At 40.1% G+C, this 24781-nt stretch overlaps 1 protein-coding gene across 4 annotated transcripts in view; it reads right to left on the reverse strand.

Moving 5' to 3' along the window:
- Positions 1 to 41: 41 nt before the first annotated feature.
- LOC133997951 (kinesin-like protein KIF13B) overlaps positions 42 to 24781 on the reverse strand; it is a 39461-nt gene continuing 14721 nt past the window's right edge. For 2 of the 4 annotated variants that reach the window (XM_062437685.1, XM_062437684.1), the window contains exons 13-42: positions 24049 to 24261; positions 23454 to 23564; positions 22760 to 22894; positions 22485 to 22615; positions 21428 to 21514; positions 21019 to 21209; positions 19277 to 19514; positions 19027 to 19189; positions 18585 to 18731; positions 18237 to 18386; positions 17428 to 17556; positions 16747 to 16920; positions 16422 to 16579; positions 15904 to 16036; positions 15490 to 15636; positions 15232 to 15261; positions 14952 to 15051; positions 14264 to 14390; positions 13392 to 13447; positions 13150 to 13268; positions 12825 to 13001; positions 12628 to 12720; positions 12279 to 12431; positions 11778 to 11855; positions 11466 to 11522; positions 9702 to 9795; positions 8195 to 8277; positions 3840 to 3905; positions 1509 to 2946; positions 43 to 1414 (exon numbers count right to left, since the gene is read on the reverse strand). In XM_062437685.1, coding sequence (XP_062293669.1) covers positions 1158 to 1414; positions 1509 to 2946; positions 3840 to 3905; positions 8195 to 8277; positions 9702 to 9795; positions 11466 to 11522; positions 11778 to 11855; positions 12279 to 12431; positions 12628 to 12720; positions 12825 to 13001; positions 13150 to 13268; positions 13392 to 13447; positions 14264 to 14390; positions 14952 to 15051; positions 15232 to 15261; positions 15490 to 15636; positions 15904 to 16036; positions 16422 to 16579; positions 16747 to 16920; positions 17428 to 17556; positions 18237 to 18386; positions 18585 to 18731; positions 19027 to 19189; positions 19277 to 19514; positions 21019 to 21209; positions 21428 to 21514; positions 22485 to 22615; positions 22760 to 22894; positions 23454 to 23564; positions 24049 to 24261 — 5235 coding nt within the window. In that variant the 3' untranslated portion in view covers positions 43 to 1157. Of the gene's footprint in view, positions 1415 to 1508; positions 2947 to 3839; positions 3906 to 8194; positions 8278 to 9701; positions 9796 to 11465; positions 11523 to 11777; positions 11856 to 12278; positions 12432 to 12627; positions 12721 to 12824; positions 13002 to 13149; positions 13269 to 13391; positions 13448 to 14263; positions 14391 to 14951; positions 15052 to 15231; positions 15262 to 15489; positions 15637 to 15903; positions 16037 to 16421; positions 16580 to 16746; positions 16921 to 17427; positions 17557 to 18236; positions 18387 to 18584; positions 18732 to 19026; positions 19190 to 19276; positions 19515 to 21018; positions 21210 to 21427; positions 21515 to 22484; positions 22616 to 22759; positions 22895 to 23453; positions 23565 to 24048; positions 24262 to 24781 lie in introns of all 4 variants that reach the window. The other 2 variants (XM_062437688.1, XM_062437687.1) reach the window with 2 other exon arrangements.

Consider the following 24781-nt stretch of genomic DNA (forward strand, 5'->3'; position numbering starts at 1 on the left):
CAATTTTATTTAATAATATAAAAAGTTGATTTAGCTTTTCATTGTCAACAATATCCTGTCTTTTAAATAAATAAGCATTCAGGCAGTCAAAAATTATCTTGAATATACAAGTATAAAATCTTACCAAACAAATTAATACTAAATGTGTTACAACAAACAAAATCCCTCAAGTATCCTGATCACATACAAAAAAAAAAAAAAAAAATCAACAGTTGCCCATACATGCAGTATAATCCAAAAACGCACTCATGGAGAGAAACACAAACAAACACATCTTCACCTCAATCAATGCTGACACACTTGAAGACAAAGCTGATTAAAAAATATTGCAAGATTTCAGTGGAATTTGTCAGAAAAAAACAAGAGTGCAAGTTTGTTTCTAAAACAGTAGAAATACACATTCAAGAGCTACAATAAGCTCCTTTTAAAAAACGGGTCATGAGCAGTTTTCAACTAATACAACACAGGTGAAAATGTGCTAACTTATCACTAAGGCACATTCGCTCGAGTAGTAGTCATAATATTTTGAAGGCACAAGAATAAAATACCAGCATCCAATCATTACAAAAAGGTTTAAAGTAATTTATGAGACTCAAAAATGCAGCTGCATAACATTTTTAACAGTAGATGTATGAGTGCTTGAAAGTGATGTGCCACCTTTGGAGTCTGACAACATAATCCAGTGATTTCTTTTATTATTAATATTTGACCCCACTGTACTCCTGCTTGGCAAGTAGCATAAAATATTGATGGGGACAAAATGTGCTGATTTTGAGGCAGTATTTTGATTGTAATCTACAATGAGACCATTCACCCTTTAAAAACATTGGCATAATTGAAATTCATTGAAGAGAAATGGTGGTTGTCTGCATCTATAGACCTAAAAACATTCACATTTTCCGATACAACATTCAATATTTCTCTGTAGTTTTCAAATACTAGGTACACCATGTGGGAATAATAAAGCCTCTAGTAGATGATGAGTGATAAACACATGATGAGAAGTTTCCCCTCTCCCACCAGGAAGAGTGTGAAGTGAAAATTGTACCAGCTTCAGTGAATTGTCACCCTTTCTGAAAGCTTACCCTATAATCACATAATGGGGTGACAGCAGACCTGTTATCCAGCAGTTGCCCATTAATCAGAGACCATGCTTCTCAAGTGTTCCAGGACTTGCGGTTCTCTCCTTTGCTGCGGCCTAGCGATGCCCCTCCACCTTCGCCTTTAGCCAGAGCGGTAAGTGCTGCCAGGTTTGGGCTGGATCCAGATAAATTGGCACTGCGGCGCTTATGTTGTTGCTGCTGGCGACGACGTTTGACACCGCCTCTGCTCAACCTGTCTGGCCTTACCAGGACCCCATAACCAGGGTTACAGTGGAAGTAGTGCTTTCCATTGACAGAGCCATCGTTCTTTCCTAGAGATAGACAGAAAAAGGTTTGATTGGTGATAGAACCAAGAACCAGGTAATATCAGCTGAAATGCAGAAGTTCTAGGTCTATTCTACTCACCTGCTGGTACCTCCAGTTCCACTCCCACCCAGATACCCTCTGCAAAATCTGTGGGTCCCACGTAACGGACGATGCCGCTTTTATTGGTCCCAACAGTCACAAACTCCCCTTCTTTCAACCAGTCAGGAAGAACGGTCGTAGCAGCTGCATCTCCTTCAGAGTCTGAGATGATTTCCAGGCTTTCCATTGGCACAGAGAGGTTGAGTCCTGCCCCAACGCTGCTGGCCCACCCCACCTGCCCAGCAATCTCCTCCTCCTCGCCTAGGATACGTTGAAAGGACTTAAGGTCAGATGACTTTACTTTCTGGATCTTGAAAGGGTTGACCGCTGATGGAGCAGGTTTGGAAGGCTGAGCGTTAGACGGAGAAGAAGCTGGAGCTGCAGCATCTTTGGTAGAAGCGCCAACAGTTGCTTCCTGTTGGACTTCATCTGTGGCTGAAGATGAAGTCGGGGTAGAGGCACCATCTCGGTCTGAGGCCTCAGAAGGGGATTGTTCCTTGGATGGAGCTTGAAGAACTGAATCTCCAGATGGCACAGGAGCAGTTGTAGAGACTTCAGACAGAACTGGGATCTGGTTTTCAGCAGTATCTTCAGCACTGTCCAAAGTAGTTTGGTCTTGTTGGGGCGGTTGTGGCTGTGGGACAATGGTTTCCAACTGACTTTGACCTTCTTCTTGTGTGGATGGTTGTGTTTCATTGTTGATTGGTAGTTCAGATTCTATCTCGTCTGTGGCATCCAGCTTAAAATCTTCTATCATAGCGGTTTCTGGTTTTGAGTTGTCAGTTTGCAGTAATTCTGTCTGTTTGGTTTCATTCTCTTGTACCAACGATAGATCTTTGAGTGGCTCTGAAATGTCTAATTGCTCTGATTTAACATGGTCAGTCGTTGTGTCTTGCTTTTGTCCGGGCTGGTCGGGTAAGTCTGATTCTGCAACTGGATCAGGCTCTTCTAGCTCCTTCAACTGGACCGACGCAGACTGATTTGTTTCTTGTGGAATCTGATTAGAATCAGATGGAGTATCGTTTGGTTTGGACTGTGGTAAGTCATTTACTTCTGCATCTGCCTCACTGTTCAAAACCTGCGATGACTCCAGAGGTTCTGATTGGTCTGCAAAAGGAGATTCAAGGCCAGCGTGGGAGTGTGAGGTAACAGGCAGAGGTGAGAACTCTTGCGTCTTTTTATTTTCCTCTTCCTCTTCGTTTGGCACAGACTCAAAGCTGTCAACTCTGCAGCCGGATGATGCAGGCAGGTCCCAGCTCAGCGTGTAGACATCTGACAGCGTCGTCGTAGATATACTGGTAGACATGTATCCGCTGGATGCTTCGCTCACCGGGCTGGGGGTAGAGTCTTCGGTCTCTGGGATAATTGGCGGGGGAATGACGACGGATCTGGGGCTCTCTGTTAGGATGTTGGGAGGGATGATTTCCTCAATAGGAACCTGTGGGGAAACCATGGCAACAAACTCATAATACAGCAAAAGGCTTAAGTCCATGTTGCCTCTAACTCAGATTGTTCTCAGTTGGATGAAAAACACATAAATCTCAGTAAATCACAGCGCTGTAAGAAAAGTTTAATGAAGTCGATCCGGTGAAATTGTTGGCAATCATTTGCCTATTTACACATGCAGCAGATGGGAAGCACCATTAGCATTCATTTGGAGTCCAACATTTTAGTCCAATATTTACTCTTCTTATAGTCTTCAGCTGAGGTACTTCTGAGGTACTTCACCAGCTAGTTGCTATCTTGTCTTGTCTGTCTGTGGTGTACAGTGAGTTATTTGTTGAAAACAGCTGCGTTCTGTGGCTAAAAACACTGATGAGAACCAACACCGTAAAATAATGAGCCATATTATCAAAACAATGAGCAGAACGATGCTTAAAAGTTCCACAGAGCTGAGGGGAACTGCACAGTAGAGATAATTCTTCTCAGGTTAAACCCCTTGAGGTCATATCTTTCACATTACATAATGTCTTCTGATTAATTGTTAATATAAAAATATAAATTAGAGCAGCTTTAAAGAGATTTACAACCTGTAAAGGCAACATAATGCTACACAAATCTGTCCTTCTAATTAAAGATATTTACTGGCTTCATGCAGAATAAATTGCCACATCTGCATCATGCAGAGGTTTACAAAGTAAAGCTATAATCATTTTGAGTGCAATAGCTCCTGACAGGGAAAATAAGCCTTTTCCAAAAAAGACAAATTATGTGCTGATTTTTCATTTCAGAGCAACAGTGTCAGATAAATATACTGAAGACACCTCAAAAATGGCTGATTTAGACAGGATAACATCATCTGTGGCACTGAGTACACTTTGGAGAACTTACAGGCTGCTGTTGTTTGCTCATGCCCTCTTCAACACTGGCTGACTGCACCATGATACGAGGCAAACTCTGCAACAAGAGGGGCATTTAAGTTGGTTAGAGATCTGTTGTCGGGCAGATTTCAAGATGGAATCGTGAGCGAGTCGGTGTCGTTTCATTCAAGTTCAACCAAGAGATTGGATATTAATGCAAGCCTGTGGATTTCCAAACCTGTTCATTATAAAGCATGTGTGAAGTGGTGATTAGCTGCTGTGAAGGAATTAGAAAGCTCGGGCTTTGGTGTGACAGTAAGAGAAACAGAGTTTGTGGGGAGAAAGTTAATCGACGACTCTAAAAGACAGATACTTTAGGCTGAATGTCACACAGCCTCACAGAATACTAAACTAGGATACCTAAATAGGGCATTTGGCCATGTGTGTATGTTTTGACTGCAAAGATAGTTTTTTTTATAATTGCATACAATGAGTTGATTTTATTAATACTTTACAAAGGAGAAAAATATCATTTATTGTAATGATTAGCAGTCAAGATGTTTATGAGAAGCAGAAAAGTGCAATAAAAATATTTGTTCATCAGATCACACAGACAGACAATCATGATAAACTGGTAAAGCAATCAGGATAATTGCACCCATAATTATAATAGCAACCCATAATCATTCAACCTTATTCAGTATTCTGGTTACCTTTTCAACCATTAATATAATTTTCAGCTGATTAAATATTGCATGTTTTTTTTTCACTTTTTGAAAAGGGCAATAGAAAGAAACCCCATAATTTTATATCTTGAGAGATTTTAAGATATTTAATAAATCAGGATGATTGTTCGACTTTCATGTGTCCCAGACATCACGTACTGAGGGATCCAACACTTAATTCTTGGATTGATTCGGGTCGTGTTGTACTTTTGCTATGAGCGGGCATCACAACCTACATGGACAGCAGGAGATCTACAGACAGAGAGCATGTCAAACACATGTATCCTGTCCATCTGTGGCTCAGGACAGCACACCTGTAAGTCGACACAACATGTAAGCTGCACAAAGACGGCTGCCTGTTCCAAATCAGGTGTAGATTTGTTTTTATATTGGAAAAAGATGATATTTTTTGGGGTTGTTAGTCTTGAAAAAGTAGGTCTTTAAATCAAGTTGGTCTTTCAAAGCTTTGGTGTAGCTCAAAACCAACAATAGATTTAACCCACTAACAAGTATCCAAAGCCTGATGTATCTTATTCCTCTGTGCCATGGCTCCATTGTTGTCCACACTGTTGCACTGGATGATGTTTTCCTTCATTAACCATACAGGCTCCATTTATCGACAATTACACTGACCTGGTGCTGTAAATACACTGTAAATATTCAGTAGAGCATCAAAAATGCAGTATTTACCCCTATTTGAGCAACACATGCTAAAATCTCTTTAGGAGACTGCAGAGCCTTTTTAACCCTTAAACAGGCAGGAGTAGAAAATGAGATGTTAATTATTCTTTTTATTTACTTTATATGTTACTAGGCATCTCATTTGCACCTAAGTAAACATTTCCACAAATAATTTTTATTAAAATATTTTGTATATTATGAGTTGTATCTCCACTAGGATACGTTGCCCCTATTAAGTATAAGGAATGTATATATGTATGTATCTCCTGGTAAAAGTTGCCTGGTTAAGGGTTGAAAAGTTAAACCTAATATTTGTGGCCTGTTTTTACATTGTCCTCAGTTGGAATCAATGGGATTGGGGGTGAGCACCACAAACAGCATAGGTAAGTTGGAAAGTGCTGAAAGACACTTAAAAATTGTTTGGTTTTGGTCTTTAATTTGAAATATAACACCAGCCTTATCTCTGAATAGAAACTATAATTGAAGTTTAGGTATATTTCAGAGATTCAAGAGGTCACAACTTCAATGTTTTTGAAAGCACGATCATTAAATTCACAGTGAAGTCAGGCTTGAGTCTCCACTTCTGTAGTCATTGTGTTTCTAAGTAGCAGCAGTTAATAGAGAGCAGCCTTAATACAGTCCTGAATATTTACTGTAACCTGCAGTTCACAGATGAAACCAGACAAGTTCAGGACTTTTTAAGAGGGATCTGTGAAGTCCACTGAGCTGCTTTATTGTTAGGAAGCCGGTGTTGAGATCACGCCTACGATCAGTCCCTCATTTAATTCACGTGATCCCCAACAGCCTGCTAATATTTGCAATACTCAAGGCTTTTCTTTTTGTGTTGACCTTTTGTCAACATCTGTGGCAGGCGTGGGTTGAGTGAATCGCTCATTAGGACGATGGCCTAAAACAATGCAGCAACAACGCCACGACAGATTTCTATTCCAACCGAAACACCACGGCACATGATTTCCCTGATTAGCTTCCCTCTGCGGCTCAAGGTGCCAATCAGTCAAATCAGACGCCGTGGCGTTTAGCGGGAGTGAAGAGCTGTGGACTCCTACGTCTCGATGGCGCGTGATTGGAGATCAGTGGATGAGGAGGTGGGAAAAGAGCAGGGAGGGAGAGCGATGAGGTTCACCTGCTCCTAATTAACCCTGCTCTACTCACAGTGTGCTCCTGTCTCAGTGGGGGCTGTTTGTAGACGCTCCGCTCTCATCACAAACATCATACAGCACGTCAATCACTTAGGGGACACCACCTATGTTTGTACTGTAAGTGTTGATCATTTTCATTCTTGACCCAGTTATTCAAGTATCGTTGTTTTGATTTTACAAATTTAAATGTCAGTATAACACAGAGAAGTTTGGAGAAACATGGCTACTGATCCTGGAGTCATTTTATATTAAGATCATTACTGCTGCATCTAAATTCTGTTTAATATAAGTGTTATTTATTCATTACTGTGGTGACTGTATAGTTTCTTTATTACCAATAACCTGAATGTGATATCATTTTTTTTGGTGATAAATTGCAAAGGTGCTTTGAAAGTTGAATTTTCACAGCTTGACCCAAATTAGGCCTTAAAGAGACACTCCAACTATTAAGATTTGCACATTGATAAACTACAACTGGAGACTTATCAGATCTAAAAGCAAAGAATGATCAGAATCGATGCAGCAGAGGCCGAGAGACATCGTGACTTTTAGTCCTTATAATGCAACCCAATATGGTCATTATGCTGCGTTCATGTCGAAAGGGAAATTTGTCAATGTCAAATTACTGTAATTGGAATAGATTCTGACATATAATAATGACTTAGATGTTAATGTGAACAATAAAAGCTCTGAGTTTTCTGAAAGCTCCGATATATCTGACTTGGCATTAAATAAATACAAAGAAGTACGAGAGACTCTTATCAGTCAAAGACTGTCAGAGTAACGAAGCCCAATGTGATGGATCTGGTGTTATATTGTCAACGCAAAAAAAGTTTCATATTTGATGTGTAATGATTTGTCTAGATTCAAAATTCTTCGTGTATAAGCGACCAAGTGAGGCAGCGCAAATGAACTGAATGTTATTTCTACAGTGTAATAACATCTAACGTCCATCCTGTGAATACCATGACCTGAATGAAGCACTGGACATTACAGCCATGTCTCTCAAACTCCAAAACCACCGTTTCTAACATTTCATTTTGATGAACACTATTTTATAGATGTTTTCACAGGTGAGGCAGTACTCCAAATGACAAGTAGGTTCACTAGAACCTAGTAACCTAGTAAAAGCAGGTTAGGATGAAGATTCAGAGCAACTGCCAGGACCCTGATGAGAATGAGAAAACACATAACGCCAACTCTGGCTCCCTGTCTCCTTCAGGTTTGACTACAAAGTTCTTTATACTCAGATAAAAATCCCTCAACAGATATCCCTTCCTACAGGTACTGATCACACCATAAACCTCCATCAGCAACATCAGATCTGCCAGCAGCTTGCTCCTCCAGGCCCCCAGTACAAAGCTCTGCCTAATGGGGAGGTCAAACCCTCTGCTGCTCTACACCACACTTGTGGAAAAGCCTTCCTGACCATCTGAGGGCAGCACAGACCTGGCCTAGACTCTCTTAAAAAACACCTAAAAAGCCTTGCTCTATTCAGGAAGGCTTTTTTTCATCTCAACTCTATTTTCTTTATGTTGTATGTTTTTAATGGTGTATCACTGAGATTGTTTATTACAAAGTTTCTGTGCCACACATCTTGGGCACTTTGGGAATTAATACATTTTATTTATTATTTGTTTTCAGATCTATATAAGCTCTGTTTCCGTGGCAACAAGAGAAACAGAAATAGCTGCTGATGACAAAAGAGGATATTTACATTCCGGCTGCAGTGTTGCATATAAACTTAAAATCCCTGATAAGACAGCGAGCAGAATAAAAGCTTAACTCCAGAGCACTGTGTGCTGATTGACTGAATGTACCTGCTGATGGACAGCTGTCTGGTCTCTAATATCTTCCTTCCCACCAGGAAGCAGCGACTTCAGCAGCTTGGGCATGGCCTTCACTGAAAAGAGATAAGACGCAGCAAAGCCTGAATGCACTGATGGGGAGGATGGGGGGGAAAAGAGGAGAACAAGAGGAGGATGTTGCAGAAGCAGAGATGGAGGAGAGAAGTGGCAGATAGAAATAGGAAAGCATGACAGATATAGTTTTTTGCAGCAGGGAAGGAGGAAATTGAGAGAAGTGTTAGCAAAGAGGAAAACAAGTGCCAAATTAAGACTCAGAGCTAACAGAGAGATATAGTTAGCCTCCGGCTAAAGCATCAAAAATAGACCTGCTGACATCAAAGGCAGCAAACAGGAAAAGATAATTCAAAGCCAGAGAAAGTGCCCAATAGAAGACTAGAAAATGCATTTCCTGCAGAAAATGCGTGAATGCTGACAATTGAAATAAATCACAAAGCATTGCCGAAAATGCAGAAATCTGCAGCATTAAAAAAAAAAAAAAAAGGTGTAACGCACCAACAGGTCAAATTATATCAAATGCTTGTTCAGCATCCCCATCTGTACAATTCTGCTGAATTTGGTTACCATTGAAAATTACATTTAAGAGACAGGACAGTTGATAAGTAGTATAGCAGTGTTTCACTCATGGCCACAAGGTGGGGCTATTGGTGCCATGATTCAATATGTTGTACATATTCTCATGGAGAACTTGAGTCCCAAGTTTCATATTATTGAAGAATTGTAGATATATCATGTTATATTATTAAAGTAGCGCCCCCTGTGAGTAGAACTGTATCAAATGTTTCACACTTGTGCAGTTCAGCTGTATGTACAACATTCACAAATTAGGTTGTGGCCTGTTGAGTGCATCAGGCCACGCCTTCAAAAGTTTGGTAACCAATTACAGACCAACGCTAAGTGACACCCAAAAAATGAACTCATTCATTTTATTTGAGGTCATCTAAATATAGTGTGTACTATGTTTGGTGAAGATTGGATGAAATATGTGCCAACAGAAGCAAAAATTGTGTTTACGAAAAAAATTCTAAATGGCAGAACATTTTTCCAGGCACACACTGCAAATATGTTATATTGCCAAAAAAGTTAAAACATGTAATAACTGACCACATGGTGGCACTATTGGTCCCATGTTTTCATATGTCAAAGCATTTACACATGTGACACCTGTCAATAAAGTATGATGATTTAAGCACTTTTATCTTTTGCGATATCAGCTTTCAAACATTCCTCTCATAGACTTTCCATTATAAGTTGTAATATTTCAAAAAAATATATAAAATCACTGGAATACGCTAGAAAGAAGAAAGGAAGAAAAGTTAGAGCATGAATGTCCCTAATTATTTGATATTTTAATGATGTTTGTAGCTAAAAGTATCCAGGCGTACGGACATACGGAAGAATAAATTAAGCTTTGAAGAACAATTGTGTGAATGCTAAATAAAGTGAGTTTGATGAGTGGTACCTGTCTCAGGGCTCAGGTTCTGGGAGATGGAGCTGGGCAGTGTACGTCTGGATGGAGGAGGCGCCACAGACAGATCCTGGTGGCTATCCCAGCCCTGCACACACACAATGAAAATATACACTAAGGATGACACACACACGTGGCTTAATGGAAGATTTCAGTCATCTGTGACATTTAGCGGCCTCTAACAGATTTCCTACACACAGTTTTTGATTGATAAGGCTTTTGAATATCATACACAGTTATCTGTTTCAGTTATCTTTCCCATTTCAATTACACTGTACAGGCCCAACACAAGGATGTCTGTTATCTTTTATTTTAGCAATCATCCTTGAGCGTCTGGCTATTGTGACACAAAATAACTTTAAATCAATTAAAAATATATATATATAGATATATTTATATGGCTATGAGCAGTTCAAACCAATGTTCTTTCTAAGACTGTTTATTATGTCTTTGGGGGCCTGAAAAGGTGAAACTTTATTTCAGCATGAAAAAGACTGTATAGTAGATCTTTAGTGGTGCTAGCGATGTGGCTCTAATTGTGGCTGTGTCAATCCGCCCTCCACTTAGTCCAAACTGAAATAAATTTTTAGCTACAGGATGGAGCAGACATTCATGGTCCCCAAAAGATGAATCCTAATAACTTTGGCTAAGCTGTAACTTTTCCTCGAGTGCCACCATGAGGTTGACATTTCTGGCTTTTATTGAATATCTCTACAATGTGACACACACATTAATGCCCCCTGCAGGATGATTTGTAATAACTGTGGTGATCCTTTAACTTTTCATCTAGCTCCATCATATGGTCAAAAAAATGTCTATTTTTAATTTATTTGATTTTATTATATCATTATCATTATTATTGTTTTTTCATCTTAGATTTGTTGTTACATTAAAAATTTTTAACGTGATTTTTATGTCTCTTTCATGGGAAGCACTCAGTGCATGTAATTTCTGTTGTAAAGCACTTTGAGCTGCATTTCTTATGTATGAAAAGTGCTATACAAATAAAGTGTATTATTATTACTGTTATTATTAGTAGTTGTAATAATAATAGTAGGTAGTAGTAGAATTAATTGTAGTTGTAGCAACAGTAGTAGTAGCAGTAGCAGTAATAGTAGTAGTAGTAGTAGGTAGCAGTTGTAGTATTAATAGTAATTTATGACCAAATTCTGGGTCAACTAATGACATTCCCGTACAGCATCAGCTGTACTTTTATTTACTGTTAATTAGCAAAATGTTAGCATGTAAGAGGCAAACCTAAGCTGGTGATCAATGCAAATGTACCTGCTTATCATCAGCAAGTTAGTATTTAGCTGAAAGCACCACTGTTCCTCACTGCATCCTAACAGAGGAGCTATTGTAGGATGGACATTATTTCATATATTGCAACAAATCTCATGACCCTCCAACCCAGGTTGGGAACTACTTTTTTTTTTTTTTTTTACTGTTTTTGAAACAATACAGAATTGAAATTAATATTTATGTGCTGCTGGAATAAGGTTTTTTTTTTTTACTGCAGCTTCAAAATGTATCACCTCAACAGATTGAATCTTGCTTTAAGGTATAGTAAGTGAAAATGAAATCAAAGACAATCTATATTAATGCCAAACAGTCTCCTTTTTCTGAAGCCGACAATCTCCCAAATGAAAGAAACAGGAAATGACAGGAACAATAAATTCCAGAGTGTGAAACTATAAGACAAAATAAAGGAATAAATACCAATGAGAAGATTAGTAGACACAATGTATGTTTTCTCACCTTGAAGTCATTGAGCTTATGATTGGAGGAGTAGAGATCCAGACTGCTGGCTGACAGCTGGTTAGAGAGTTAAGAGGCAGCATGGAGGCAGGATGTTAGTGAGACTGGTTAGTAGAAGTCAGACAGGTTAATAGCTCGGGAACCAGAAACCATGTTAAGAAACAAAACCTGAACCCCAGAATCCGAATGAGCCACAGGTAAGTTACTCTACTTTTAGGTAGCATTAGTGATTAGCTCATAATCGCCTTTAAATTTATATGAACTATCCATTTCATGTTTAGCACAGTAGAGTTCAAACTTGTCCTCTCTTACCCGGTTGATGTTTGGAGAGCTGATGCAGCGTCTGTTAGCTTTCCCTCTGACTGCCAGCTGTTCCCTCACAGCCACCTCCTACACACACACACACACACACACACACACACACAGTTATCATTTTTAATTGTGTGATGTATAGACACTGTCACTTAGTCAATTGGTATTATGTGAATTATTCAGGTCTGTTTGTTTTGGAAGGGTTTTTTTTTTTCAGCGAACCGAGACAGAAAAGAAATTATTTCCATTCTGGCTTTGGATGACATTTTCTAAATTGCAAAAAAAACGAGTGAAATGGACAATTAGGATTGAATGTGTCATGCTTCAGAGAAATATCAATCAAATGTCACACAGTAAAATGACAGGTGAGACATTTCCATTATTCAGGCTTGGTGAGTGAGGAGTATGATGCTGAATATTAAATGATTTGCTGTTTCAAGCTGAGAAAGAAAAGATTCACATCCTTTGTGTTCATGTTGTGGGCATGTTATGTTTCCTCACCTGTCTGAGTCGGTCCAGAGTGAGGACGTTCTCCACAGCCAGGACGCTGCGTAGGTATTTCTCTATGGCTGCCTCACTGTCAGCTGACTGGTCGTCCTCGGTGCTGGCGGCCAGCCGGGCCAGCATCTCTCTGTCCTCTGGACCGTGGATGTCCTGTGGGAGCAGGAATGCAGACATGTACATATGCTTAATGCCAGCTCTTGATTCATTTATGCTAATAACCTCTAAACTATTCTGCTATTCTTTGGTTTTGTCCAGATTTTAATTAACTGGAAAAACCAGCATCCACTGACTTATCTTGTACTATGATTTGTGGATTTGTTATTTTTCTTTCTAATAAATGACTTACGCCTGGTATGTTAGAGACGATTTCAAAGGTGACTCCGCAGCCGGGGATGGTGCTGCGCTGGGACATCCTCTTCAGCAGACTCTGGGCAAAACCCTGCCACATAAACACACACAACCACATCGTCTTAAATAAGCTAAACTCTATATGTAACAACCTCTTTGCACACTTCCACCCACCACACCTCATGGACCACCCACCTGTCTTCCAGTGACATTAACACAGATGCGTTTCCTGAGGACCAGCTGCATGTGGGCCGGGTGGGTCAGCTCTACCACTGCGCGGACCGACAGGTAGACCCTCTGGTCAGCCGGCGACACACGACTCAGCTGGGTGCACTCGTGGACTGTTGAGTCCCAGGACGCCTCCACCTTCACCTGAACCACATTAAAAAGCAGGGGAAATTAAAAGGATAAGAGATAATTCACAACCTCCGTATTTATTCAACCTGAAATAAGCAAATTCCAGGTATTACATTTGGGTTTTTGAGAGGGAATATTATGATCTTGATGCATGTCATCTTACCTCTGGATCGTAGTGTTTGACCATTTGAAGATCAAAGTATTCATCTTCATCCTCGCCTTCAAGAAATGCATCCAGCCCCCCGGCCAGTGGGGCTGAAAGGCTGGCCTGAAAATCGTCAGCTGGAGAGATAAAAAAAAAAAAAAAAACAGACAGAAAGAGAGAGAGAGAGAGTGAATTCAACTGTTATTAAGAGAGGAGGAGAGTGTTTTTGCCAAATTACAAACACAAAAACAACAACATACCACTGAGATCCAGGAATAGGACAGGAATGTGTGTTTCCATTCCAGGGACAGGAACCCTGCGGAGAAACAGCACCGTCATCACACTGACTAAACACCTGGTCCATGATACAGAGAGAATGAGAGCTGCCTTCACTCATCCTAACACAAAAGGTTTTAAAAAGGTAAAACAATCTTGGCGGGAAAGTAAGTTATAATGTTGGGATATTTTACAGAGAATCTCAGTGTTGTATGTCTCACCATAGGAGGGCCACCCGATGAGCCCTTATGAGTTTTATTGGCTCCTTCTGCACATTTCTCTTTTGTTAGTTGTTTTCTTTTCTTCATCTCAAAATAATTCTGCATATATTACTTTTTTGTATTCTGTTTTTTTTTGGTGCACTAATTACATTTTTTTTTTTTTTTAAAGAAAGGAAATACAATAAATACATAAAAATAAAGCCTGGAACAACATATGTGCACAATAATAAAAACCAAGCAAACATGGGGAAGGGGGTAGGCATCAATACATATGATATATCAATGCATATCTCCCCTCCTTAGAAAAGAATGCAATTACACATAATCTGGTGAGGAGTTCAAGTGTGACCTTATTGTTTCCCACAGACCCTCCAAGTCCGGATCAATGTGTTAGTGTAGCAGCTGCACTTTCCATCCCAATTAGATCAATTAACTCTTCCAGCCAACTACTCAAACTGAAACAGATGGGAGCTCTTCCAGTTCATAACAATTTTTCATTTAGCTGCAAGACAACCCACAGTTATAAATGTCATCTTATTTGAAGGTAACCCATCTGTTTTGTCTCTTAACATAGACACAATAGACACACACACACACACACACACACACACACACACACACACACACACACACACCTCTCTACTGGTGCTCCAGGGATGCCACTGCCAGCTGACGGCACCAGGACAGCGTTGCGCTCTTCGGTGAGGGTCAGTCGACACTCCAGCAGCTGAGACTCCCTCTCAACATCGTCCTCTGATTTATCTGCAGGTGGCCAAACACAAACAGGAATGTGTGAAACTATCCGGGTCCCATTGTGACACATTTACAATCATTTTTTAAAACACTGTAAATCATCCATTTCTGCTTATTCAAGTCAAACAAAATTGCCAAATCTTCGGTTCCTGATTCTCTTCTTTGGACTGAAAGTGTGAAAAAACAAGCAATTTGAAGATGTCACCTTAATTTCTGGGAAATAATATTTTCTAGACATATTTTAGGAGGTCTGATGCTTCCTTCTCATTCACATGGTTGTAATGTTGTAGCAGATTGATGTCAGGCAACAATTTTAAACTACATTTGCTCCATCGTGTCTTTATATCACTTCCAACTTCAACTGTGCATAATTGGTTATAACAAATGGAGAAAGAAACGGAAAAATATGAGAGGAGGGAAATTAAGTCCCAGTTGGAGTTTCAAAAATGAATTATGCTGAGCAGCAGGAGGAGGAAATGATATGTTGCCATAAAAAGTGTAGAAATATTTTGGGGTATCTGTGTTTATGTTTCCATAGTTTTGTGGTGATTGTCAGGCTGTGTGTAATACCTGGTTTGGATACTATCTTCTGTAGCTGCTGGTCCAGATACTCCTGTCTCTGAGTGAGTATGACCAGCCACTGTTCCCGCATCCTCTCCAAGTCTACCTCCTACACACACACACACACACACACAAGCAGAGATACACACACAAACATCAGGCTTTCTGATATTGCAGTTTACATAAGAGAAACACTTATGTTAACTTTAGTCACGTACTACTTCGTTCTTTCTGTAACATGAAAACTGTAATGAATAACGATATATTTAACCACTTATAATGTACTTACTTGGTAGCTGTCCATGTCTTCATCTGCACCCTGAAATTTAAAATGAGATAACTATTATTTTTGTCCATTTCTGACAGTCAAAAACAAACAAACTGTGCTTTTTAATGTAGAAAGAGGTGTTAGAGAAGTGTTAGGCTTAAGATACGTACAAACACAAAATAGCTTGGCATGTAAATCAAAGATCGTGGTAATTTAGCTTTCACAAAACCCTTTGTCCAATACTTTCAACTAATATAAACAATCTGTTTCTCTCCTCACCCATTGTGATTCGCTTCCTTTGGAGAGGCGCGCCTGCTGAACCTTGACGTCTCCGATGGACACAGAGAGGATGGAGGCAGTGATTAGTGGCATGGTGCCTGAGTCTGCCACCGAACGCACCTCCACCTGGACCCGACGGGACTGACCCTGGTGGTACGAATTCATGTGAGAGAATTGTTTTGGCTAGAGGAGATGATAATGACATGCATTCCTAATCGATATGGTCATGGCGGCCTAGTCATGAAGTCACATGTAAAAACAGTAAAGGAAAAGAAACAAGAAGGTTAATAATGACTCACACCTTCATAAAGAGCAGACAGAAATTTAAGCTGCAAACTACATATAATAATAGAAAGCAACCTAAAATCTGATCAATATGAAAACATCTTTTACACACACACAGATTCATGATACCTGTCTGAGCTGAAAGATTCCTCCAGTGCGTACGTCCTTGGCAGGAAGCACCTCCACAGCTGTGAACTCCCCCGCCTCGTTCAGCTCCATCAGCTGCACCCACAACTCCAGCCGGCGGGTCACCTCGCTCCACCTGCGGAGGGCGAGACAAAAAAAAAAGAGGTTTTAAAAAGAGGTGAAATGAGAAGTAAACAAAGCATGCAGGAAAAATCTAGTTCTTTGAATAAGAAATCTACATTATTATACTTGTTTTTCTTTACACTAACTGTGAAAAGAGTAAACTAGGATTACTTTTTAGAAAATGCTACTTTCTTAGACTGAACAGTAAAAAGCATGGAGCAACAGCAATAAGCGAATCCAGCTTCTTGGATGTCTATCTTTGTGTAAACTGCAAGTTACTTTAAATGGTTTCAATATTAGTTTCACATCAATGCCGTTTGAAAGTCCTTGTTTTATAAATGTTTCTCCTGATTTCTCCTGAATTCATCTTAAAGATCTGTGTGTTTGTGTCACTGGACCTCTCTCTGAGGGATCGGGTCTTTGCCTGAATCACTCCGAGGTCCCACAGTGCCAGGTTCCTGCGATGGTTGGCCTGTTTGTGGCCGTACACTTCAATGGCCACCGCCCCTTCAGAGACAAACTCCACAAAGTCCTCCGACACTGACAACGACAACTCCTGAAGAGGATATGAGAGCAAGATTGAGAGTTTGATAATGAAAGAACTCGAGTTTATTCTTCAAATGGTGACAGGAAAGATTGGGCTTATAATAGGAAACAAAAAATCAATAGAATAGAATAATAGAATTGCCAATTTCCTTGTTGAACTTCCATAGATAGTGTTACCTTGGCGCTGTCAAAGACCACAGTGCACTGAGGGTCTTTGGAGGCGGATGAAGAGTTGGACGACGCCATCTCCGGGGCGATGAAGATGGGCTCCTCTTGCCCCCAAAAGTGATACTGGCAGAAGACAAAGTTAGAGAGGTGGCGGGGGAGACCGGTGGCCTGGAGGATTTTTACCTGGAGGAAGAGAAGAAAAGGAAACGTGGTTAAAAATATAGAAATAAACAACTTTTATTTTTCCATTGTGGTTTCTGCTGGTGTATTGTTTCTGAAACATGGTGAGATCGTTTTAGAAGGTCTGTAAAAGCTTGATTTTAGTTTGTCTCTCTTCTAAAGACAAGAGTTTATCATCACAAGACATCAGAAGCAACAGACAACTGAAATATAAACCTCACCCAGAGTTAATTAAACTTGTCACATTTCACACTACGGTGAGTTGGAACGGCTGCCAGATCCGTTATTAATCTGGAACTACTTTCTCACTGGCGATACTTTCATCTGAAGTTACACTCACTGATACTGAACAGCTCCTGCATGAAGCATCCTGGCTTATATATTAGAGAGAGTGGGTTTTGAGATTTTCAGATGTTTGTTTTTTTTTTTTAAATATCTTCCTAGATTTGTCTAATTTATAACAAAAAATCTTATGAAAAATAAGCAAAAAGTAGATTTTCATGTTCTCACCACAAAGTCCAGTTTGCGCTCCTGTGGATCTCCGTCTGTGTTGCTCTGAAAAGCGTCAAACAGTCCCGAATTGTTGTCCTCAGAGCCTTCTGTTCCTCGCCACAGCTCCACATGCAGCCGACCAGCCACCTAACACACACACACACACAACCAATGAGATAGTGATTAACTGAGTTTCATGGTAAAATAGTGACCCCCTACATAAGCTGAATTTGCCACTGAGGCTTATTATCATGCATTATATCAAACCAATTAACCACCAATTAACCTAACCTGAGTTCTTTCCAGATTCCTCCCACAAACCAAAAACATGCAGGTTAGCTTAATTGATGGTTAATTGGTTTGATATAATATATGATAATAAGCCTCAGTGGCAAATTCATCTTATATAGGGGGTCACTATTTTACCACGAAGCTCAATCAAGTGAAACAGATGAAGAGATTTACGATAAAGTTAGGATCATGACATAACAGCCCTGTATGCCTTATAGGATGATTTAATTAATCAAATGATATCTTTAGAGATTTATCATGTCAAAATAAACCAAGCATTTCCTGCTTTCAGCTTTCCTGCTTTTCTCCACTTTGTAGGTGACTTTAAAACACGTTGGTCTCTTTACGTCATTATTTTTAACCTTTTGCATACTTAAATGGATTCATTAATTAGTCAGTGACAAGAAACTGTAAGCAGCAGTTCTACATGCATCAAAACAACAGATGTATTCGAGCTATAAATTACAGAACTAGTTAAATTTATTGGCTATCATTCAAATTTAAAAGGACAACCAGTCCCTGTGGGCTCCTCCTACCTCTCCCTTCTGGTTGATAATGGGCACGGCATACTGCAGCTTGACGTCGTAGAACAGGCAGGCCAGGAAAACGTTGGCCACGCCGATCAGACTGTGGTTCTCCTGCTCGTCGAAGAACGGGTCGGCACGTTTGAAGTAGGAGCGCATCACCTGGGTGAGGAAAGGAAGTGTTTGTTTCCATACAGGAGTGGGCCAATTGGGACTTTTTGGGGTAGATCTCAAACAGTTTACCTCAATAAACTGAATAAAGGTGGATATTTGGCCCTGTTTTGTCTGCTATTTAGCATTTAATCCATCTGTAACACTAAATGACACAATTGCCCTCATCTCTCTGTCTTTCTTACTCACAGGGTTGTCTTCGTCATAGTCCTTCCACTCCTGGTAGAGCTCCCTCATGTCCACCAGCCTGTTCTCCATCTTCTCCAGAGCCCAGATCTGTTTCCCTTTACCTTTTCGGCGAATCTGGATGGCCGGCTCGCTCAGCACCGCGTCACGCTATGAAAGGAGAGAGAGAAGTGCGTGAGTAACTTAAAGCCTGCATGAAAGACAGGAAGCATGTCTACTGTGTGCTTGTATTAATGTTAATCATGTTCCCAAACAACCCTAGAATTTAAAAGGTTTTTTGGACGACTAACTGTGTTTTTCTTGGCTGTTTTGTGCTTTTTGGTGGCAAATGCAGCTTTTTTTTCAACCCAGAAAATGTAAAACAGATCATTAGACCCTCAGTGTGGAAAGGAAAGCCCCTACCTAACCATTGGTTGGAAAATAACTATAAATAATAAATCTCTACCTTCCTGTTAGCGTCCAGGTTGGCAGCAGGTATCTGCAAAGTGACCAGGTACTCCGTCCTCTTGTTGAGCTCCTCCGCGATGAAGCCGGCCTCCTGAGCCAACAGGTTGGCTCGAACTATCTGCTCCCTCAGACGCCTCAGGCTGCGAGTCATCATCGCCTCTCTGAACCACAAACACAAGATCAAACAAGGCATCTACGATATCTTTAACCGCATTGTAAACCTTCCGTACCCTCCTGCTGTGTCTCACCTGTCCTCGCTCCAGCGCCGCATGCGTTTTTGGGAGCCAGGAAACGACCCGGCTGAAGCAGCAGCAGCAGCGTTATTGGGCGGGCCTGTGAGATCCAGGAGGTTCGGTTTTTCGGGGGTGAGCCGTTGGCGAAGCTGCTGCAGCTCCTGTTCGTACATCAGCCTCTGACGCTCCAGGGCGCAGCGCTTCTCCTCCTCATGCTGCCTTTCCAAGGTCTGTAAGACGGACTGCAAAGGGTCTAGGGAAGAAGAAGAAGAAGAGGAATAAATTAAGAAAGAAAGAGTGAGTGGGGTAGAAAGTGATAAGGAGATGTGAGAGGTGAAAAATGTGGCAGACAAAGAGAGCAGTTTAAGATAAGCAACTTATATCAAAAGGTTACAGGAACCGTTCATCCCAAACTGAAAATTCAGACACCCCCATATTACCTGAAACTACTTCAAAAGGACCTCAAAGAGCTAAAGAGTGTGTGCGTCCAAAAGTCAAATATTTACCTCAATCTCTCTGTTTTGACAAGTAGAGTCTTCTTAAAGAGAGCTTCAGCCTTCATACAATGAGAACATTGTGGAAAATACAGGAGATAACGGGGTAAATATTGAACTTGTGGAATCATAGCTCAATCATTTGGAGGTCTAAACATCTGGATTATACTGCACAAGCTGTTTGGAGTAACTTGATGGACATATTGTGCTTTTATGAAACTGTAATAGATAACTGACCTGGTTTAATTTAAGAATGAAGCTTTTCTCTATTTTTCTTAATGTCAAGAAATACCATAAAAATACCAACGATGAACTTCCTTATAAGAATTGTGTATCTGAAGCCTGATATTCCCCTGTGCCTCAAAGCTTATTTGTTAAATGAGCCATGTTTAAGTCAATCATCTGCAGCTGAAAATAGTTCCCCCAAAAAAAGTACAATTTCCTGCTGTTTGAGTAAAACTTGCAAAAAACTGCAGTGCCCAGCAGTTTTAAGGGATTACTGAGCCTTTAAAAAAAAAAAAAAAAGAATAAGACTCTACAGCCATGTTAGTAGGCTTTGAGGTAAATGCTAAACATGCAGGTAATTAGTTTTTCTTATTTCGTATATGAGTGATACAATATTTCCATATTTATCATCTTAATTTAAAATGTTTGCATGCTAACATTTGCTTATTAGCACACAATAAAAAGTACAACCAAGGCTGTATTAAGAAAAATATGAAATAACGTCAAGACTTATCCTTAAATAATTGGTAAAAACTGGTATGAATTTAACTAATCCTGCCTTTAAGGAATATTTAACATGGTGGTGAGTGAATAGTTCCCCTCCAGCTCATAAACATGCATCACTTCCAACATTTCCCACAGACAGAGGAAAGAAAATCCCAAGGTGGATAAACTTTACTTACACCTGTAGAGATGTCCAAATCCTAGGAAAAAGTAATTTTAGATAACAGTGTACACATCTGAGCATTTATTAAGCATTATAATTATATATTGTACTCAATTTGTAGGCATTTTTATAGATTTTATGTCTGCTCTTCTGATGCAGTAAATGTTAAGCATTCAACTGTGTAAAATAATGAAAAATGCATTGTCACTGTTTTGATCACATCTGCAAAGCCAAAAAAAAAAAAAACAGGCCTTGTGGAAGTTGACACATATCAGCATGTATTTTATTATATCAGAGTGAGAATGCCTTCATGCGTTTGTCTCTCGATGAAGAGCATCTTCTTCACTGCTCTACATTTCAGTCTGACTCACCGTTGTTGCCCATGCCTTTCATCATCACTTCGGCCTGGGCGAACTCGTAGCCGAAGCTCAGCTCGCTCGACACGTCGCTGGATGCGTCAAAGTCCACCTCCAGACGGTCTGTGCTCAAACAGGTCTTCATCACAGCCCCGCTTTCCTCATCCTCACCCCCTGTGTGCGCCATATGCCTGGGCAGGTTGATCCTGTGTGTATGTGTGTGCATGAGCAAGTGGTGGATGTGTACGGATGTATAACGTGAGAAAGAGTGAGCGGAAGAAACAGGAAGTGAGACAGTGAGTCAAAAATAGGAAGAGACACAATGAAGAGTTTGTGACCATATGTAAATGAATTACAACATGACACAGAATGAGAAATGAAAACACAATGGGTTCATATTCAGCTCTCTTTAGATGAAACCGACCTGAAGAAGTGGTTGTTTCCCCACAGGATTCGGTCTCCGTGATGAAGCTGGACCGGACTGGTGACTACAGCACCATTCACACATGTTCTATAACAAAGAAATACAGATTTATAAAACATGAAAGAAAGTATTGAGATGATGCATAAAATATAATTACTTAAACTAAAAAAAAAGGTACTAATGGTCTTGCCAGTGTCAAAGAACTTGTAAATTCATTTTCAGGTTGGTGCAGGTTTCCAACCATTATTTTATTTTTATTTATTAATCCTTTATTTATAGCTGGTAGTTTCATTGAGATATGACTCTCCTTCTACAAGACCCGTGTATAAGAGGTAAAGGTAAGCAGACACACAAATAAACTACATATATACATTTACACATTAAGAAAAACATGTAAGGCTGAGTAATGAACCTCAATATTTTTGGCACCGATCAAAGTTCAGTACAGAATATCGAAAAGGTACTAAAAAGCTGGTATTTTTTTCCCATTTTTAGACTATATTATTAAGACATTTGAGTGTCTTTGATATATTTTATGCTTTTGCCTTTTATCAAGAAGACTTGCTAGGAAAATGTTCATATTCCTCAAAGTAAGGTATTGCTTTTAGTGCTGAAGCTCAGATAATGTTTGAAAAACTTGACAGTACCAAGCTCTCCCTACCAGATGTGACTCCTATAAGCTGGAGCTTTTCTGTTACTTAAAAAATATTTTACTCGTTGGACTGAATCATCTGGAAAACGTCTGCTAATGCAATATAATGTAAATAAAAAGGTATATATCACATTTCAGACGTTCACATATATTCCTTTCCATTCCCATCTTGTCAGGTGTTATAACATTTGATGAAATTCTTCCACTTTTGCAGAGGTTTACTTAATATTAAACTCTTAGGTTTTAGGGATTATCCAGATCTGTCATAATTAGTAAAAACACCTTCTTTTTCATTAATGTTCAATGACCTGAGCAAAAATGACTCCTCGGGGCTGATGGGAATATGCTACAGACAAACTGAAATCAGTGGTGCACAGAGTTGTCGTCTGTGAAGTGAGTGCATACCGAGCATTGCGGTGGGGAGTGAGCACGACGCCGCTGTTCTCCGTGATGTCGATGACGCAGTGCTCGGCTTGGATGGCCATCCCACACAGCTGGATGTCCTGCGAGTTGGCCGAGCCCACACGTGTGTGCTCCTGGACAAGAAGACACGTAGAGGGAAGATGGTCAAAATATTCACAATTTGGAAAGAACAGATGTGTGCATCTGTGTTTTTGTACACGTTAATCAGCCGCTACATGCTGAGTATACAGCGTTAGACTATGTGTGTGTGTGTGTACCTTCAGGTAGTAGACCAGCAGCTCGTTGAGGGCAGGGTCGGCGTTCAGGTTGACCAGGAAACACTTATCGTCCACCACTCTGATGCCAGACGACTGCAGGGAAATGCCCAGACTCTCCAGCTGCTTCTGACGCTCCTATTAAAAGAAAAACACATTTTCTATATTTAATTTATTCTAATATTTGGCTGCTCGATGGAAGAAAATGCAGGAGAAAAACAACTGAAGGAGCTGAGGCGAAACTACTGTGAAAATAACCTCCTTGCTGATAACGCTCCGTGAATGAGTCGGGTTAAGTCGAATTAGGTTCTGTTCATTCAGCGTGACTGAACGAATGATTGAGTGGAAAAAGGAGACAATTACTCATATTTTGATCATATCTCCTCAGTTTGATTAAATGTGTCTGCTGCACTTTTTTTTACGTGCAAAAATCAACAACAAAAAATGCAATAAAGTTCTGTTTGAGTATAACAAGTGGAATTAACTTTTTTACCATGGAAGTCCCCTTAATGAAAAAGTTCAAAGTTTAAAGTGGTTTAGCGTTATGTTAAGGTTGGGTGCAAGGTTTGGGTTTGGGTAAGTCTCCAGGAAATGAATGTAAGTCAATGTAATGTCCTCTGAAGTGTGTGTGTGTGTGTGTGTGTGTGTGTGTGTGTGTGTGTGTGTGTGTGTGTGTGTGTGTGTGTGTGTGTGTTACCTGTGCAATAGCCTCAGTTTTTCTGAGTTTGTCCTCCCATGTAACCGTCATCTCTTGGATCAGTTTCTCAGACTCCTCCAGTCGGTCCTTCAGCTCGGGGGCCTTCATAGACTGAGAAGAACACAAGCTACATTACACTACCCGCCTTCTTTTTTTTACAATGTTTTTCACAAAAAGTATTAAAGGACCAGTGTGTAGGATTTAGTGCCATCTAATGGTGAGGTTGTAGATTGCAATTAAGGCCCTTTCTAGAGCCAGTGTTTGGTTTGTCCATACTGGGCTACTGTAGAAGTATGGCGGTGCAACGTGGAAGAGGATCTGCTTCCTATGTAGATATAAAGGTTCATCATCATTCTAAGGTAATGAAAACACAACTATTCTTAGTTTCAGGTGATTATACACCAATTAAAAACATACTTATGAATATTATATATGAATAGATCCAACTTAAACTAAAACACACTGCTCCTTTATGTAATAAAGAAAACAATAATGCAATATCATATTCACGTTAAACCAAAGTAATTTCCACAGGTGTTAACACAATTGCAATCTTTTTTTTCTCCTTAATTGTATAAGTTAAAATAATCTAAACCTCAGCCGCGGTGAGCTGCTCCTTCAGTTTCTCCACTTCCTCTCTGAGCTCTCTGATGATCCTGGCGTTGGGGTCTTCGTTGACCACGGCGTGATTTACGATGCTCTTGGCCCTGTCGGCGTAACGCAGGGTGGACAGCGTCTCGTCGAAGTTGTCCGCCGCCGGGCTGATGGTGGCGACCATCGCGGTGCGACTGTTCCCACCCAGACTGTCCTGAGGGGACAAACCGAGAGTTGACACAAAAGTAATGAAAAAACCTCAGACTGTGCTCTGTAGAAATAAGAATCGCTGCTAATTTGGTTCAGAAAAACAATTACAGAATAAGTGAGAGGGGTATGATTAATGAGCGTGCTGTGTTTGGGGGAAATCAGAGGTTCTGTAGGTTTTTAGAAAGCTATGTTTAACACTTTCACAATGCTATCTGCAGCCAAATTAAAGACTAATTTAAAAAACCCAAATTAAAGACACCAAGCTGTAAAAGGTTCCTTTTTCCAACTGAGCAGAGCTAATGAAAATAGTAAGCAAAGCCTTGAAACTTAATGGGGGGGAAAAAACCAATATCAGAAAATTAATTAATCAGAGGTCCAGTTTCTTTAAATTAAAAAAATGCTTATTGTTTTAGTCACCCTGTTGTGTTTTAAAGCCGGTAAAAGAAACTGGATTTTATATTCTGACAAAGCAGCACCTGTAATAAGTCTCATGATGAGATTTTAACACTGTACAATGCCTCTAA

The sequence above is a fragment of the Scomber scombrus genome, chromosome 17, assembly GCF_963691925.1.
Source record: "Scomber scombrus chromosome 17, fScoSco1.1, whole genome shotgun sequence".
Classification (NCBI taxonomy): domain Eukaryota; kingdom Metazoa; phylum Chordata; class Actinopteri; order Scombriformes; family Scombridae; genus Scomber; species Scomber scombrus.